This window comes from Spermophilus citellus (assembly GCF_964194105.1).
Source record: "Spermophilus citellus genome assembly, chromosome: 6".
Taxonomy (NCBI): domain Eukaryota; kingdom Metazoa; phylum Chordata; class Mammalia; order Rodentia; family Sciuridae; genus Spermophilus; species Spermophilus citellus.
In genome coordinates this window covers 16,500,707-16,518,811 of record NC_138187.1, presented here as the reverse complement: position 1 = coordinate 16,518,811, position 18,105 = coordinate 16,500,707, and the positions used below count along the sequence as shown (strand labels likewise).

General features: G+C 49.2%; 1 protein-coding gene across 1 annotated transcript in view; it reads right to left on the bottom strand.

Moving 5' to 3' along the window:
• Positions 1-1,081: 1,081 nt before the first annotated feature.
• Positions 1,082-18,105, bottom strand: part of SCNN1G (sodium channel epithelial 1 subunit gamma) — a 29,703-nt gene continuing 12,679 nt past the window's right edge. Inside the window, exons 7-13 of the mRNA XM_081299163.1 lie at positions 7,553-7,651; positions 5,743-5,860; positions 5,380-5,458; positions 5,242-5,299; positions 4,979-5,040; positions 2,714-2,789; positions 1,082-2,358 (exon numbers count right to left, since the gene is read on the bottom strand). Coding sequence (XP_081155289.1) covers positions 1,975-2,358; positions 2,714-2,789; positions 4,979-5,040; positions 5,242-5,299; positions 5,380-5,458; positions 5,743-5,860; positions 7,553-7,651 — 876 coding nt within the window. The 3' untranslated portion in view covers positions 1,082-1,974. The remainder of the gene's footprint in view (positions 2,359-2,713; positions 2,790-4,978; positions 5,041-5,241; positions 5,300-5,379; positions 5,459-5,742; positions 5,861-7,552; positions 7,652-18,105) is intronic.

The following is an 18,105-nucleotide window of genomic DNA, read 5'->3' as shown; positions in this document are numbered from 1 at the left end:
CTAAATTCACCACCTTTGGAGGGTGAAAAGTGACTCTGCAGAGTGATAACATCTGCCTCTGGCCTGGACAGGCGAGGGGAGGAGAAAGGGCAGCGTTGGGCTTAGTTGGAGCCAGGCAGGAATGCAGCCGGCTGGAGCCAGGGGGTGTCCCCACCCCTGTGCTAAGGGACAGCCGAACCAGATGCTGACAGCCCTACCTTGGACACGCCCAGCAGCAAACCCAGCCTTGCTGGAAGTGTTCCCATGGGTGACATCATGCCCAGGCTGGTCAATTCCACGAATCTGAGGGCACAGCTCACCCCTCTGCTGGCCCCGGGGTGGGGGGGTGGAGGAGGAAGCTCCTCTCTGGGTAGCACCCAGGTGAGCATCCACTGCAAGTTCCCTGTCGGCACCGGCTGCAGCCACTCCTGCCCAGCCTGGACAGGAGCCAGCCTGCCGGGAGCCCTCTGTCATCTGGTGCTGACCTGCATCAGCCCTGGCTTCTGAGCCCCCTCCTCAAGGGAGCGCTCTCCAGCCCAGGGTCACCATGACCTCCTCTCTGCTGACTGGCTTGACTCCTGACCATGGGATCTAGTGCACCCTGGCTGGTTGGGTTCCTGGCCAGGGTTACATCCCTGAGGGCCAGGGGAACACCACATGGAGCAGAGGTTGCTATTGCAGCCACAGGCCTGGGGGTGGCTGGACCAGGAGTCCCCGGGGCCTCACAGCTGCTCTTCCACAAAGACTCAGGATGTACTAGCAGCCATTCCCTGGGTGGTGATTAGTCCTGAAATCAGTCCTCCATTCATGGATGAAGGACCCCCTTCTGCCTGAAGAAATGCTGTAGACTCGGCTGGCTTTGCGGGTTAACCCCTGAGCTCTGCCGTGGGAACCCACATGCCGGCCATAAGCAACGTGTAAGAGAACAGGTGTGGCTGTGTGCCAATAAAACTTTATTTATGGACACTGAGATTCGAATCTCCTATCACTGTCAAGAGAAACCCAATCTTCTTCTTTTGATATATTCTTTTTCCAGCTCTTTGAAAAGTAAAAACAATAGCCACGCATTCTCGGTTCATGAGCAAAACCAGGATTTGGCTTTCGGGGTGGAGTTTGCTGTCCCCTTGGATAATTTATAGAAGGGCTGAGAACAGTGCCCGGCCTCCTGTTCTCGGGCCGACTCTGCAGCTGGAGGGTGGGAATACAAACTGTCCAGTGGCTGGCAAGACATTGGAGGTGGCATTGGTCATTCTGGCCCAGGGTGGTGCTGAGTCAGTCCAAAGCAAGAGCAGCTGAAGAAGGGTCAGGACACGACAGGACAGCAGTGTCCAGCTCTGCCCTTTAACTAGCCCTTCTCTGTCTGGGAAGGGCCCTGGGACCTGCCTTAGCTGCCCAGAGCAAGGCCCCAGCCCCAACCCCAGAGTAGATCATCCTACCACACCCTCCATTGCACCCCACCCTAAACACACTCCCAGGGCGGGGGCCAGCTCTCTGTCCTGGGGCCCAGAGGACACCTTGCCCCAGTGTTGGTGACCGAGGATCATGTATTTGCCAACAGCCCGACTCCAGGACTGGTGCTTCCTCCTGTCTTTGGTCATTGGTCGGGAGCCGTCCAGCCTTGCTACCTAAGGTTAGATCCTTAGGCCCCAGCCCAGGACAGGGGAGCAGATGAAACCCTGGGCTTGGGGCTTAAAGGTGTCCTTCTCTCTCAAGACCCAGTGAAGAGCTCCCTTCTGGCCTTCACCTGGGCCAGCTCGGTATCCTCAGCCCTGTCTCTTAGTTCGGGCGTGGGATCTAGCCCATCCTGGCTGGTAGTGTTACTGGGCAGGGTCCAACAGGTCCTCTGGCACCTGCCCAAGCCCTCTCTTATTCCCAGAAGGCTTTCAGTCAGTGTCTCAAAAGCCCAGAGCGGGGGAGCAGGAGGGCCCCCTCTGTGTCTGGGAGACAGGGACTAAGTCCTCACACCACGACTAGCTCTTTCTTCCCATTCCCGCCTCAGGGCTCCTCAGGCACCTCGGTGTCTGAGAGCTGGTTGGAGAAGGCCCTCTCCAAGCGCAGGGTATTGTATCTGGGGGGTGGTGTGCCAGGCACCTGGGCCTCCGGGGCTGGAGGCAGGCGTAATGCAGAGGTGAAAGTGGGCAGGTCATCGTCTATATCGAGGGCCGGGTTGTCCTGGCCCTGCTGCCTAGGGGGAGGAGCCTCGGGACAGGAGGGTGCCTGCTTCCGGGCCCACCATTCCTTCGCTTTCTGCCATTGGCGCCGGGCAATGATGGAGAAGGAGTCAATGAAGAACACCTCAATGATCTCGATGACGCAGACGACGGAGCAGCTCATCCACAGGCCCAGCTGGCCACCAAAGTTGGACAGAAGCATCTCGATCTGCAAGGGAGGAGGGCATGCCCCACCATCAAGATGGACCCTACCCTTAGTTGGCCTCCCACAGGGATTCTGCTCCGGGACTTGCTCCCTCCTGGTCTTTGGCTTCAGGAGGTAGCTGTACAGCCTTGCTTCTCAAGGTCATGTCCCAAGGGCTCTGAACAAGCTTGGGGGAAGCAGCAGAGAGGCCTCCTGTCCCTTCTCCCTCTGCTGGTTTGTTCCTGCCTTGGGGCCCTGGCTGGCTTCTCGGGGCCTCAGTCGTTCAGGTGGGGTCCCCATAAACTGACTCTGCTCCCCAAGGCCAGGAAGACGGGCACCTTTGTAGACCCAGGACAGGTCCCAGAAGGACACCACTCACACTGTTGGCCGGGCTCTCCATGATGGATCTCTGGTTCAGGTCTTTGTAGAATATCAGGAGTTTGGCCAAATCCGTCCTGCAGAAATTCCAACAGGTAGGGTGCAGGTGGGTTGGCAGCCTTGACATTCTCCCAGATGCCCAGCCCCTCCTGCCCTGGCCCTCAGCTTGGCCCAGACTCTGAGCCCCCTGGGGATGTCAGAACCTGGTCCGTGGGGCCTTCTGGTATACCCCAGCATGTATCTGCAGCATGGATCTGCTTCCAGACCATTCATTCACTCAAAAGCTATTTCCCAACCTCCAGATTAAGTTGGTCCCTCCAGCCACACTCCCATGGCACCCTGTTCTCCATTCAGCTTTGACATTGGTAATTGTTTAATTGCAATCTCAAATGCATAGAGGAAACGAGCAAGTAATGTAAATGAACGAGGTACTATGTTGCCAGGCCCTGTCCTTAAGAACTTTATGTGAATCAACTCAAATCTCTATGAGGCAGGGAGGTATGTTTTAACCATCCCCCTTTTTCAGATGTGGAAACTCAGACACAGATTAACTGACTTGCCCAAGACTGCACAGCTAATCCTGGTCTAAGCCAGTATTCAAACCCACACAGATCTGGCTTCAAGTTCATGTTTTGTTTTGTTTTGTACCAAGAATTGAACCCAGAGGTGCTTATCCACTGAGCCACATCTCCAGCCCTTTTTAAAATATTTTATTGAGAGACAGGATCTCACTGAGTTGCTTAGCACCTCACTAAGTTGCTGAGGCTGGCTTTGAACTCGAAATCCTCCGGCCTCAGCCTCTGGAGTTGCTGGGATGATAGGCATGCACCACGACACCTGTTGGCTTGAATTCATGCCCTTAGCCACTGATTGAAGTTGTCTCTTGATAAGGCTGCTGAACTGGAAGATCCCTGCTCTTTTAAAAGAAGCCGCTATTACTTAGCCACATGGTACTATGCAAGAGTGGAGATTCACTGTTGCCAGAATTTTTTTATCTTTCAGGAAAAGCTAGAAATAATGGGGTACTTGTATAGGGCTAGACTTGGCCTAGGGGGCACTGGTGTACGATGCTTTGTTAATGGTTTGGAAATGCTTGTTCTAAGCCTATCACTAGACTTAGTAGCAGAAACCGTGGCTTCGTGGTCTCCAGATTGTTGGGGGCCAAGGGAGCAGACCAGAGCTGGGCACTGGGCGGCAGTGACAACCCAAGGACATGTGAGATCACAGGGCCTGAGTGACAGAAGTGAGCTGCCTCTCTCCCTTCTTTATCTCCATCTGCTGAGGCCCCTGGACCCTGGCCTGGCTGATTTTTCCTAAAGCTCCCTCAGAAATGATGTGTGTGTGTGTGTGTGTGTGTGTGTAAAATTCAAAAAGAATTAGAAGCTACAAGTTTCCAAGGAATGGTTTTCCAAGTGGGTCGGAATACATTGGTAAGCCACGAAATAAATGTACGGGGCTGTGACCAATACCTTTTACAAACTAAAGACAATGGGAAACATCAGAATGCATTCAAAGGAATATTCAAAATATTTGCCAACTGAGATACATAAGACTTACAGAATCAGATTAGCACACTGTGACCAATTGGGATGGAAATACTCTTGGCCCTCCCTTTGAATTTGTGGGTTCTGAATCTGAGTAGTCCATCAACCACGGGTGGAAATTTTCAGAAAAAAAAATTGCATTTGGATTGAAATGTACAGACAATTTTCTGTGGTCATTATTTTTCCAAACAATACAATAGAACAACTATTTACATAGCATTGACAGTGGATTAGGCACGATGAGTAGTCCAGAGATGACTTCAGTGTACAGGAGAATGCGGTGGGTCATATGCAACTACTATGTCATTTTACATAAAGCACTTGAGCATCCCAGGATTTGGGGATCTACGGAGGCAGTGGGGGTCCTGGAGCCAATCCCCAGAGGGTACAGAAAGAGGACTGTAATAATTGGTTCGGCCACACCTCCGTGTATCATCTGAAAACCAGCCCAAGGGCTTCCTAGAGCATAAGGAAGCTATCTTTATTTCAGCGATATGTTCAATGAGCCACAATGCAAAACAAAAAAAGAGTCTTTCATTCCCGAGATCACGGTCCAACAACAGTTTGAGCAGGGCCTGGTTCATGATATGAGCTTAACAAATATTTGTTGAATAAGTGATTGAGTGAATGAAAAGCAGAGGGCTTGGCCAGGAGGAAGGCAGCCAAGAAGCTTGTGCCCTCGGCCGACGGAGGCAGAGGAAACCGGGTGGAGGTCAACTTACTTGTTGAACTTTTTGTTTATTTGTTGGCTTTGGTCCCAGTTGAGGACAGGCAGCAACCATTTCTGTGTTGGAGAAAGAAAGAGTGGCTCTTGGGGATGCTTAGCTTGCCCCTTCCCTTCTCAGAAATCCCCCTTTCCCTGGACTCAGCGAGACAGCTCCTCCCCTAAGTCACCCCCCACCCCTGTCCCAGACCATAGCAGTGGACAGCAGGGAGGCTCCCGGCTGGGAGCTCCTCCGAGGAAAGAGCAGGCAGTGGGATTTACCTCTGAAACCTCTGATGGCCACTGTGCCAGGCTGGTGGTCAGGGTCCATTCCTTAAAGCTTAGGGGAGGAAGGGACAGAGTGGGCGTGGGTGGCCCAGTCCACTTGCCCATCCCATCCCTCCAGGTAGGTCCACTCACCTGCAAGTTTCTCGACACACCGACTGGCAGCCCAGCTCTTCTTGGACAAAGGCCTGGTACAGCTGGTAGTAACAGTACACTAAGGGACAGGGTAGAAAACGGCATGAATGTTGGGGGCCACAGGGCCCTTCCTGGGGTCTTTGAGTTGCCCACGGAGTTCCCACAGTCTCACGTTGATTGTTTAATTATTTCATTTGGTCCTTAATTGGGAAGCATAATGTAAGTCAAGCTTGACAACAAGAGCTAAAACTTCCGTTTAAACGTCGACGACTTCCCTGGAGCACAATGCAGCGGGGCGGGGCGTGTCTCAGGGCAGGTGGGTGCAGGGCTGGGGTGTGCGAGACTGGGGTGGGTCACACTCACTCCAGTTAGGGTGCTGCTGGTAGTTACAGTAGCTGGCAGCCGGAGGCAGGGGCTTGCTGTACTGGGCACACCCACATTTCTCCACCATCTTTGTCTGGAAGCAGGAGTAAAGGCAGATCTGAAAGAGGAGACCCAGAGATCCCTGAAACTCCCTGCATGTTGGATGCCAGGGAGCTCCCTCCTCACCTCATCGCTCATCCTAGAGGACCAGCCTCCCGCACCCCTGACTGACTGTGCGAATGTACCCTCTTGGGCCAACTGGGCCAGGGGTGGATCCCTGACTCCACAGGGACTGAGCCTGGGACATTTGCTGGGAATTTGGAATGAGACACGGAAACCGGGTTGAGCTAGGGCTCAACCACATGGTACCGACCCAGGTAAATGTGGGAACTGGAGCCGTTGCCAAGGAACAGAGAGAAACAAACACAGTCCCAGCATGTCCCATCCCAGGTCCAACCCCTTTCCACACTGGATCTTTGGGGATCATAAGTTACCACAACATCCAGGAAGTGTGTGATATAAAGGCTGACGGCAGGGGCTCGGAAGCCAGGCTTTTATTTGAGTTCGGATCCTAGTTTTGCTACCTACCTGCCGTGTGGCCCTAGGCAAGTCACTTGACCTCTCTCTGATACTTTGCTTTCAGGTATACAATAATACCTACCCCATGAGATTAAAATGAAATGAATCAATCAGATAAAGTGCTTGTACACAGTTGCTTGTCATTAAATATTATCCAGGAACATCTTTCCAAAGAGCTCACCATTTTTTTGTTGTTGCTGCTGCTATTTGGCCTTAAAGTCCATTGGATTGCGTTTCTGTTTCTTTAGCAGGTGCCAGGGATTGAGCCCAGGGGTGCTTAAACACTTGAGCTATGTCCCCAGCCCAGTTTTAATATTTTAAGACAGAGTCTCACTAAGTTGCTTGGGGTCTCATTTAAGTTGCCGAGGCTGGCTTTGAACTTGCAATCCTCCTGTCTCAGCCTCCCGAGCCACTGGGATTACAGGTGTGTGTGTGCCACCGCGCCCGGCTGAACGGTCCCTCTTTGACCCAGTGTCTCCACCACCTCTCATCTCCGTCCTGATGGAAGCTGTGTGGAGGGGGACCGGTCCTCTAATTCTACCAGGATGATTTCCACGGACCTTCTAAGTATCCCAGTAAGAGGCCGATTGCAGACTCCCTGGATGGGAGATGAGGCCACACATGTCATTGCTGTCACACTTAAGAGTTGGCAACCCTAATGCCTGCAGAGGTCAGTGATGTTCCTAATACACTAGACGGGGTGAGAGCTGCTGAGCCCAGAGAATGCCCGGCTCCTTTAACAAGGCTCCCCCACTTTCTATCCTGCAGGAATATGGGCTCGATGCTGCCAGATTGCCTCATTTCCAAGGTCAAGTGCACAGCTTGGAGGGCTTGGGAGCTGCCCATCAGGCCCCTCAATAGGACCCAACCTCCTGCGGTGAGTGAGAGACACAAGTGGGCCCGGAAGCCCAGCTGTTGACTCCTAGTCATTGTGACCCCCAAACACTTCTCCTCCTGTCCCTCACTTGCCACGGCCCCTCTGGGAAGCGGGCCCGGCTGGCCTGAACACCGTGTTCCTCCCAAACCTCAGTAAATCAATTAAGCTCCAGTTACGGACGCACCGAAGAGGACTGGAACCAGCCGGCATCATTTGTTCTTGAGGTCTTTGGACCAACCCCAGGTGTCCTCATCGTATATAGTTCCTGGTCCCAGACACACCCCAACCTCGATTTAACTTTGTCCCTTGGGTCCAGGCCACAATCCAGGGCTGGGCGCCCCCGCCAAGCCCTACCTGGAGGGAGTAGGCAGCGTTGTAGATGTTTCTGACTGGCACGTCACCCCCGTCCTCTGTGCACTGGCTGTAGGGCTCGCTCAGCTTGAAGGACTCGGTCTGCAATCACAGAGACCCAGACGGGCTTGGCTGGCTGCTCCTGGGATCCGAACAGCCATCTGGTCGTTCCCAAGACGGAAACGTCCTGAGAGCACCTAGTAGGTGCGTGGGGCCAATGTAGACACCGGGGGACACACAGCCATCAAGAAGACAATTCCCTACCCCACCCAGCTGACGTTCTAGAAGGGTAGACAACTGGTTAGTAAGCAAATGAATCATGAGCGGGTTTTGCATGTTGATCAACAAAACTGGACAGGGAGATGGCAGAGCCGGAGCAGGGGTAGGGGACACAGTCTTTCCCACAAAGCGATTAGAGAAAGTGTCTCAAAAAGGGACCTTTATGATGTTGTCAGCTCAATGTGAAATGATGACAAGAAAGAACTGGCCTTGTCAAGAAATGGGGGAAGAAGCCGGGCGTGGTGGCTCATGCCTGTCATCCCAGTGACTTGGGAGGCTGAGGCAGGAGGATCCTGAGTTCAAAGCCAGCCTCAGCAACTTAGTGAGGCACTAAGCAACTCAGTGAGACCCAGTCTCTAAATAAAATACAAAATAGGGCTGGGGATGGGGCTCAGTGGTTAAGTGCCCCTGGGGGAAGAGGCCTGGGCGGAGAAAGCAGCAAAGATTCGAGACAGGAGGGGACAGTGTGGCTAGAACGTGGGAAAAGAGAGACGTGGCTGGAGATGGAGTCAGAGAGGGAGGGAGGCCGGGCCAAATTACTCCCTACTAGAAACCGGGATTTGGGCCTTCTGAGTGGTGGCTAGCCATGGGCGAATCTGCTGGGAGAGGATGGGGGTTGGTGATTGAAGGCATGAACAGGGTCTGAGAGCTGCCTGGGACTCCTGTCCCTCTAGCTCTGGGTTGGTGACCAGAAAAGAGTTGACGTAGAAAGGGCCAAGGAGGCCCAGCCATGTAGAATGACCCCCTGGTCATCAGAGGAGGCAAAGGCTCAAAACAAGTTCAAAACCCTTATTCAGCAGCGCACAATGACTCACGCCTGTAATCCCAGTGACTTGGGAGGCTGAGGCAGGAGGATCGTGAATTCAAAGCCAGTTTCAGCAATTTAGCAAGGCCCCAAGCAACTCATATATAAATATATAAAAAAATATATTTTATATTTTGTAAGATATAAAAAGGGCTGGAGATGTGGCTCAGTGGTTAAGCACCCTTGGGTTCAATCCCCGGTACCAAAAAAAAAAAAAAAAAAAAAAAAAAAAAAGTCAACAACCCAAACCTATCCATTATAATTTATTGTGGTTCACTGAGTTTGACTCTAGCTTCATATTTGGCACTGCAAATAAACAACCCAGGCAAGCCGAAAAGGGAAAGCAAATAAGACAACAGGAAAGGGGATGGCTTCTCTGAAGGGGGAGAAAACACAAACATAGATGGTGCCCGGGCTGTGGCGAGGGTCTAGGCTGTGCGTGTGCACAACGTTTCCTTGTTTGGAGACAGAGGGGGGAGGGGTAAAGGAAAGAGGATGGTGGATTCGTAGGTGGGAAGAAAATGCTTCTCTCTGTGAAGAAAGAAGGATAATTAGGCAAAACCAGGAGAGGAGGCATCTGACCCAGGTGGAAACAGACATCTGAAGAGGCGGGGATCTGGTTCTGTGTCTGCCTTGTAATTCATCTGCTGACCCACTAGTCTCCCTCAATTAACTACAACGGCCTCAAGGGCAACTGAGAGTGCTCATTTTGAAATGTTTAAATAACAAACAGAAGCCAGGAGGAAAGACGCTGGCTGGCCTCTCTGCCTTCGCAGGGTCCCCCAACAGGCAAATGTTCACCGGTCGCTCTCCCTTGCAATCTATCCTTTTTGCTATCAATAAGGAGCTTCTTTCCAGGCCAGTATGGAATATACAGACTGAATCGCTGGGTAGCAAACCCATTGAGAGCTTCTTGTGGGCCAGAGCTGGGCTGGGAACAAAGATGCTGAGATGCAGAGATGCAGAGCAAGGGCTTCCCCCTAGGGCACCTCGGTTCCTCCCTTGACCCCCGAGAACCAGCTCAGGGACCACTGCCCAGAAACCATCTGAAAAAAAAAATCATTTTAATTTCTGTTTTCCAAGGACTCATTGGCCTTGACTCTACAGTGATGCTTTTGGAACTTGGAGGTCATGGGTGGTTCAGGTTGAGGTAACCAAGGGTGGATCGAAAGGGGACAGAGGGGGCTGGGGATGTAGCTCAGTTGGTAGAGTGCTTGCCTTGGATGCACAAGGCCCTGGGTTCAATCCCCAGCACCACTACCACCAAAAAAAATAATAATAATAATAAATAAATAAATAAATAAATAAATAAAGAGGGGGTGGGGACAGAGCTTTTCTGGGTGGGAGAGAGGTCTTTAACTCCTCGAAGACTCCACTGAATGAACTCTCCAGAGCTTGGGACACTCCCACCTCCAACTCTCTGTTTTCCATAAATGCTAGTTTGTGGAGGGCGGGGCCCATGTTTTGGCTTCTGCCCTGACCCCTAGGGGCATTAAGTCAAGAGTAAGTGTATATGAATATGCACAAATTAAGTGTGAATAGATGTGTATTTATGTGAATCTGCACATGTCTATGTGGGAGTGTGTATTTGCACACGTGTGTGGTGGATGAGAAGGTATTTGTGCATATACACATGTGAGAATATGTGTGGATATATGCGGGGGGGCGTAGGATCCATTTTTATCAAATTGAGGCCTAAGGAGAGAGAGAAAGTTGCCCGGGAATCCTTAGCTCTCCTCTTTGAAGACAGAGGATAGGGCTGTGTGTGTGTGTGGGGGGGGGCAGCACAAAGCCGGAGGGGTGGGGCAGCGGAGGGTGAGGAGGGTGGGAGAGCCTCGTCCTGCCTTCCCGCAACATTGAGGGGCCGCTGAACAGCGTGCCGCTCCCTCTTCTGGGAGGTGGGCAGCTCAGCCAGGCTCCTCTCCGGGATATTGTTTTTATCTCTTGGTGGTAACCACCATCCCCACCGTCTCCGACTGCGCCTCACCACAGCCCAGAGGTCCTCAAGCTGCCCCTTCTCCATCCTGCTTTAGGGCTCACAGAGGTCTGAGCTGTGAGCAGGCTGCTCTCTGGGGCTCAGACCAGAGTACACTCACATTTCTGTTCCCACCAAGTGCATTTCCAAGCAAGACTCCCTTTGAGTGCAAGACCCTCCTAACAGCAAAAAAGGACACCTTTGCTCCTTCCAGCCCCCGAGGGCATGACTGAGATGCCTACTGACCCCAGTCAAAAGGCCAAAAAGGTGCCCTGAGCTGTCCTAGCAGCAGGAGCCCTGGCCTTGCTCCGAATGCAGATGTAGATGAAGGTCCCTTCTTGGCCTGGCTGCTTCTGACAGCAGCGATAGTGGGGCTGGGGAGGGAGCAGGTGGGTGGTCTCCACCTGTACAGGCCTGGGACAGATGCATTATTGAGAAGGCTCTGGCTGCTTTAGGTCTCCAGGTTGTCCCCGGGGCATCTCCTGGTTCCATCCTGTCTCCTCTGACCACATGCATAGGGAGTTGGATTCTGAGCTCTCCTAAGGAGAGCTCTGGAAGAGCCACGTCATGGTCAGTGTTATAGTCAATGGTCAATGGCAACAGTACCAGGCAAAGTAGGTAAGGAGTCAGAAATACAGGAGGAGGCTGAGCGCAGAGGTGCACACCTGTAATCCCCGGGGAGGCTGAAGCAGAAGGAATGCAAATTGGAGACCAGCGGCAGCAATTTAGTGAGGCCCTAAGCAACTTAGTGAGGCCGTGTCCCAAAATAAAAAATAAATAAATAAAAAGAACTGAGGATGTAGCTCAGTGGTAGGGTGCCGCTGAGTTCAATTCTCAGTATAAAAATAATGATGAAAATAATAATACATGGGACTGGGGCTGGGGCTCAATGGTAGAGAATGTTCCTCGCACGTGCGAGACCCTGGGTTCAATCCTCAGCACCACGTAAAAATAAATAAGTGAAATAAAGGTATTGTATCCAATTACAACTAAATAAATAAATAAGTATTTTTTAAAATTAATAACACAGGTCGTGCCTTCAAATAATTCAGTTGCATGGAACTGCCTTTGATCAGATTACTTGGCCTGCCTGAGCTTCCGTTTCTCAAGAACCACCATGAATCCTGATTGAATACTTACAATGTTCTTATGATAAGTATCTTACATCTATCGACTCATTTAACCTCAGTGGCAGGTCTACTTTACGGGAGAGGAACATGAGACACAGAGAGATAAGGTAACTTGCTCAAGGCAATAATGGATGGTGAGAGAGAGAGAGAGAGAGAGCTGGGATTCAAACCCAAGAGGTCCCCCTCTCAACTCCTGCATCCTAAGCATGACTGTGAGGATCCTTTGAGCCTCATGCCTGTAAAGTGCTCAGCACGGGGTCTAGCCCAAAGCAAGAGCCCTACGGAGGTTCATTTTAATTATTAAAATAGGTGTATCTTCCATTCCTGCCCTCATGCACTCCCAATAGAGCAACATGAATGACGGATGTCCCCAAGTCTGTCCTCCAGCCAGTCTTCCTGTTGAGACCCAACTGACCACTGGTCATTTGTTTACTTCGGTGGTTCATGCATGCCTTAAACACACCAAACTCCGTGGGCATTTGCAAAAGTAACCAGATTCTGTGATTCCATAAAAGTCTACCACTTGACTCTGGGACTTTGGCTGCTGGACTATTAAGAAATAAACCCTTGAAAAGTGTTTGCTAATTGGAACTTGCCTTCCCTTACAGGATATGGACCAGCATGAACAGGCCTGAGCCAGCAGGTTGGGGTGAGAGACCTGGTGGAGGAGATGCAAGGTGGTCCCCAGACACAGAGATAGACCTCACACGCCACCCTGAGTGAGCACTGGTCGAGATCGGCTGAGCCTGGTCCAGATCAGAAAACCCGGCCAGACGAACCAGCCCCACGTGGCTGACCTACAGATTGGGAGTTAATAAATGGTTGTTGTTTGAAGCCATTTAGTTTTGGGGGTGGCTGGTACCCAGCAAAAGCTAACTGACGACGTGATGTCTAAAACCGGACTCACCTAAAACCTCCTCCACCCACCACCAACCCTGCTCCATCTCCTGTGTTTCTCCCATTAGCTGATGACACCCCGATGGAACCAGTTGTCCAAGCCACACACCTGAGCACCATTCTAGAAACTTCTCTCCTTCCTTCTATTCAGTCATCAGGAGATGCTCAGGAGGTGTAACCCGTCCTCTCTTGCCTGGACCTTGGAAGGCTCCCAGTTGCTTCGGGGCCTCACACTTTCCCTTCCTCAGCATCTCCTCCACCCCCACCACTCACCCGTCTGAATCACAGGTCAGCTCCTATCACCGCTCCTCACTTCCTGGTGATTCAAGTCCAAAAGCACCAGCCCAGCCCTCCATCCCAGCTCCCCAGCTGGCCTCTGACTGTTTCAAGTTCCACCTCCCACTTGATTCCATTCAGTCCAACAGATACTGTCCTGGCTCAACGGTGGGAGGCCCTGTGTTACAGAGAAAGTATACAGTCGGCTCTCCGCATCCACAGACTCAACCAGTCGTGGATCAAAATATTTTTTAAAAAATTGCATCCCCTATTTGTACAGATTTCTCTCTGACCAGTTCAACAACTATTTATTTACAGAGCATTCGTATGGCATAGTTATTATAAGCAATTAAAACATGATTCAAAATATACAGAATATATGCAGATGTAACAGTGGTCACTTTACGCTTTGAATACGCCCTTGCTACTCTGCCGCTGCAACTTATTTTTTAAATGGACGTGTTTCTTTTTCTTCCTCTCTCCTTAATCTTCCCTAATCTCTCCCACTCCCTGATCTCAGTGGAAACAGGATTTCCTTTCTTCCCCATCCTACAAGGAGAGTTATCTGTCCCTGAGTACACACCCACCATAGGACTGAGGTAATCCAGACTTTGGGGATGGCAGGAGAGATCTCAGAAATGACTGTCTCCCAAATTAACAAGTGAATTACAGCTCCAACAGAGAACAGGTGGAATGTAGCCTTTGAATCACCTCTTTAAAAGCCCCCTGTTCCTGCTGATGGGCAGAATCACAGCCTTTGGGACAGGAGCCCTCTGTGTTTCTCCTTGGCTAGCAAAGCAATAAGCCTTCTTTTTCCCTTTTTCTCAAAACTGTGTCCTTGCCGGGCGCACACAGCTATAATCCCAGCGGCTCAGGAGGCGAGACTGGAGGATCACTTCAAAGCCAGCCTCCGCAATTTAGTGAGGTCCAAAGCAACTCAGTGAGACCCTGTCTCTAAATAAAATAGGGATGGGGATGTGGCTGAGTGCTCCTGAGTTCAATCCCTGGTACTCAAAACAAACAACAAACAAAAACAACTGTGTCCTTGTTATTGGATTGGTATCGAGGACAAGGACTGAGCTTTTAGCAACACAAATACTATGCTACTTTATTTAAGGAACTTGAGCATCCGTGGATTTTGGTATCCACAGGGTGGTGGGGTGGGGGTCCTAGAAGCAATTCTGCCTCCAATATCAAGGAAAACCTGTAAACTATAAGAACTTGGTATATGGCAATGAACTCTACATTGCCATTAAAATTGGGATTGTGAAAGATGACTTAATGCCTTGGAAATATGTCAATGATATATTCTGAAGGAGGAAACTGGCAGATTACAGATGGGTATGCTCAGCAGATTTCCATTTTCATAACAAAACAAAAATGAATACATTTAAAAATTAGAAGAGACTGGAAAGACTTGGCCCTAAATGGGGTTATGGTAGGATAGTGTTTTCTGTTTTTGTTTTGTAATACATTATAGATGTTATTTGTGTATGATAAAGTTTGTACTCCTAATCTATGGTGAGAAAAAAAGGAATTACAAATAAGTTAGGACATTTTCTTACCTATTAGGAGAGAGAATTAAATTCAATCTCTACGTTACACCTTGCAGAAAAGAAATCTAATGGGTTAAAGTATTAAATGAAGTAACAAAATAACTAGAAGAAAACTTATTTTAGTATCTGACCTCTAAAAGGGAAAAAAAATCTTCAATAAACATAATAACACAAGAAAAGAAAAACAAAGACTTTGACTATGTAAACACTTGAATTTTGCATATGATTAAAAAAAACTCTAGGGGGCTTGGGATATAGCTCAGTTGGTAGAGTGCTTGCCTAGCATGCATAAGGCCCTGGGTTCAATCCCTAGTATCACCAAAAAAAAAAAAAAAAAAAAAAAATCTTTAAAGAAAACTAAAAAAGGAAACACAAATTGGGAAATATTTTTAATGCATATGGCAAATATATATTATTTATACATTTTATTTATATATATCTCCAACTCATGAAAGACAGGTCCATGAGGTTGGACACGGCGCTCTGCCTGTAATCACAGCAACCTGGGAAGTTAAGGTAGGGGGATCACAGGTTCAAAGCCAGCCTCAGCAACTTGGCAAGACCTTGTCTCAAAATAATAATTTTTTTAAAAATTCTGGGGATGTAGCTTGCTGATACAGTGTCCTTGGGTTCAATCTCCAGTATAGGGAGGAAAAAAAGGTACCAGAAAAGACAGGGGCTGGGAATGTAACTCAGTGACATACTGCAAAGAAAAAAAGGGAAAAAAAGAAAAATCTTCCCTAATTCCTCTTTATTTTCCCTTCAAACATTTCCTCCTTCCCTTCACATTGCTTTCCTCAAAAAAAAAAAAAATACATATATATATATATATATATATATAGAGAGAGAGAGAGAGAGAAAGAGAGAGAGAGAGAGAGAGAGAGAGAGAGAGAGAGAGAGAGAGAGAGCATGCACCAGTAATCTCTGAGCACTTAGTACATGCCAACCACTTTCCTAAGTGCTTCACATGCATCAGCTGAATTCTCACCAGGCATGAAGCGTCCCCATTTTACAGATGAGGTAACCAAGGCACAGAGATTACATAACCAGAGCACACAGCTGAGGTGTAAGGTAAAAATGCACTGTTGGGTTTGCAAGGACAGAGGAACCACCCTCTTCTCTGAGCCTCGGCCCCACCCCCTGGAGTGACTGGCCCACCCCTGTCACTTCCTCATCTCCCATTTACCATTCAACCCATTGTCCTTTGGTTTCTGTTCCACTCCTTCCACTGAAAACCTCTCTGACAAAGAATGCCAGCGACCTCTTGGTTGCCAAACCTGGAGAACACCTTTTGCCCTTGATCTTGCATGACCTGTCAACCACAGTTGGCTCTGTGGTCAGACCTTCCTTGATTTATCTGACCCCAACTCTTTTGGGGCTTCTGATGCTAATTCTCTGCCTCGATTTCTCTCTTCTTTCTGCTCAGCTCTTCTACATTTGCATGTTGAGGGCTGTCTGGGGTCTTGGGTGATGGTCTATATTTAAAAGTCTAGAATCACCTCCCAGATTTTCTCCTGAGTTCCAGGTTCACAGCATGGAATCACTGGACATTTTATTTTCATCTTGTTTTCCCAAAGGCACGACAAATTGGGTGTGACCTGAACTGAAGGGGGTCACCATCTCTCCCTTCTTGGACTCCCTAACTCTGAGCCTGACATCCACTCCACTGCCCACACCAGGACTTAAAAGTCCATCTGACTTCCCCTGACTCTGTTTGATAACAACTTTTCAAACCCTGATATTCATACCCACAGCCACTACCCCAGCACTTCATCATTTCTTGATAGAATTTCTATAAATGTGTGCCTCCAGTGTATTGATTACATTTCAACCAAAGTGGTTTTTCCAAAAATTTCAGTATATGGCTTTGCATCCTTTCTCTAGCCCTTTTATACTTGCTGTGCCCTTTGTCTAGGTTGGCTCTTCCTGGCATTATTTGTCTGATACTTGTCCCTCAAGAATTCATCATTTAGGAAGCTTTCTCTGATAGTTTCTGTCTAATCATCCAACCACCTATCCACCTATCCATCCACCCATCCATCCACCCATCCATCCATCCATCCATCCATCCATCCAATATTAATGAGGATATACTATGTTGTAAAAACTGAGTACAAAGTCTTTGTTTCCACAGAGACAAGAACTATATTGCAAACGTGTTTTGATCTTCCCTTCTGAAAGGCAAGCTGTTTGAAGGAAGGAGCTTGCTGTGTTCATCTTTGAATATGCAGTGCTTTGAACACATGGCCCCATGAAATAAGGAAGGTTAACCGACTTATGACTCTGTCTGACTGACTGTGCCTAACAGCTTAACATGCCTATCAAAAATAAATAAATAAATAAAAGTTAAAGCAATACCAAAAAATCGGAAGGAAGTCTGGTTTGTTTGGACTTGTTCTTAGTGACCCCCTGCTGACCCCTTAGTAATCCCTGCTTTTGTTGTTGTTGTTGTCGTTGTTCTACATGCTCATGAATCACATCTAGAGCAGAGGGACCCTGCTCTGTGGCTTTGATTCTTTACATCCCAAATTGGTGTGGCAGAAATCTCGCCCACGTCTGTTTACTCGCCATTCATGAGGGCGATATTTGCTCAACAATGTGGGTAGGGATGTCCCAAGTTCAGAGCAAAAAGTCAGAGGGCAGAATTCGCTCCTTCTTGAACTTTTGCAAGCTCTACTCTCAGATGCTGCGAGAGGTAGAAGGCAGGGAGAGGGCAGAAGGGTAAGGGGTGGATGGGCTGCAGAACCCAGGTCCTGCCTCACCTACTGAGGCAGGGGGATCATGAGTTCAAAGGCAGCCTCAGCAAAAGCAAGGTGCTAAGCAACTCAGTGAGACCCTGTCTCTAAAATAAAATATAAAATAAGGCTGAGGATAGGATGTGGCTCAGTGGTTGAGTGCCCCTGAGTTCAACCCCTGGTACCTACTCCCTCCTTAAAAAAAAAAACACAAAAAACACCCAGGTCCTTCTTCCCAGTGCAGATGAGACACTATGGGAAACCAGGCATCAAAACATCACTGTTGTCTTCTGGGAATTTCATGACTCCCCAGTGAACAGAGGTATCCGTGGTCTGTCTTTAGAAGTCTTTTGGAGTCCCAATCTGAGCAGGTTGGGGGGCTCAGAACATTTTTCCCTTTAGGAAATCAGCATCCACACAGCCCAAGCTGGTACATACTTCTCTCCCGTATTAAAACAAAGTTCCTCAGTGACATGCCTCTGGGAGCATCTGCCCTACCAGACATCCATCCTGAGGGTCTTCCAGTATCTAGCACATAGGAGGCACTCAGAAATAATAACTGTTGAATGGGTAGTGATGGATGGCTATCGGAGCCCCCAATGCCCGCCATATTGCTTCAGAACCCAATCCAAAGCCATCTGCAGCTGAGCAAGGTGCATTGCTTTGGCTTCACTTTTACTGGAGTTTGAAGCCAATATAGATCCTTGTGCTTGTCTCCCAGAGATTTTGGTTTAGGAGATGTGAGCCTCATGAGCAACTGGGTTTGGAAACCACTGCTCTGGGGGAAAATTTGTGAGGGATGAAGGCTAGGAAGTTTAATACGGGGCATTAAGTTCAGATACAAATCAAGGCATGAATGGAGAGTCCACAGAGAAAATGCTTGAGGGATTTTTTTTCTCTCCC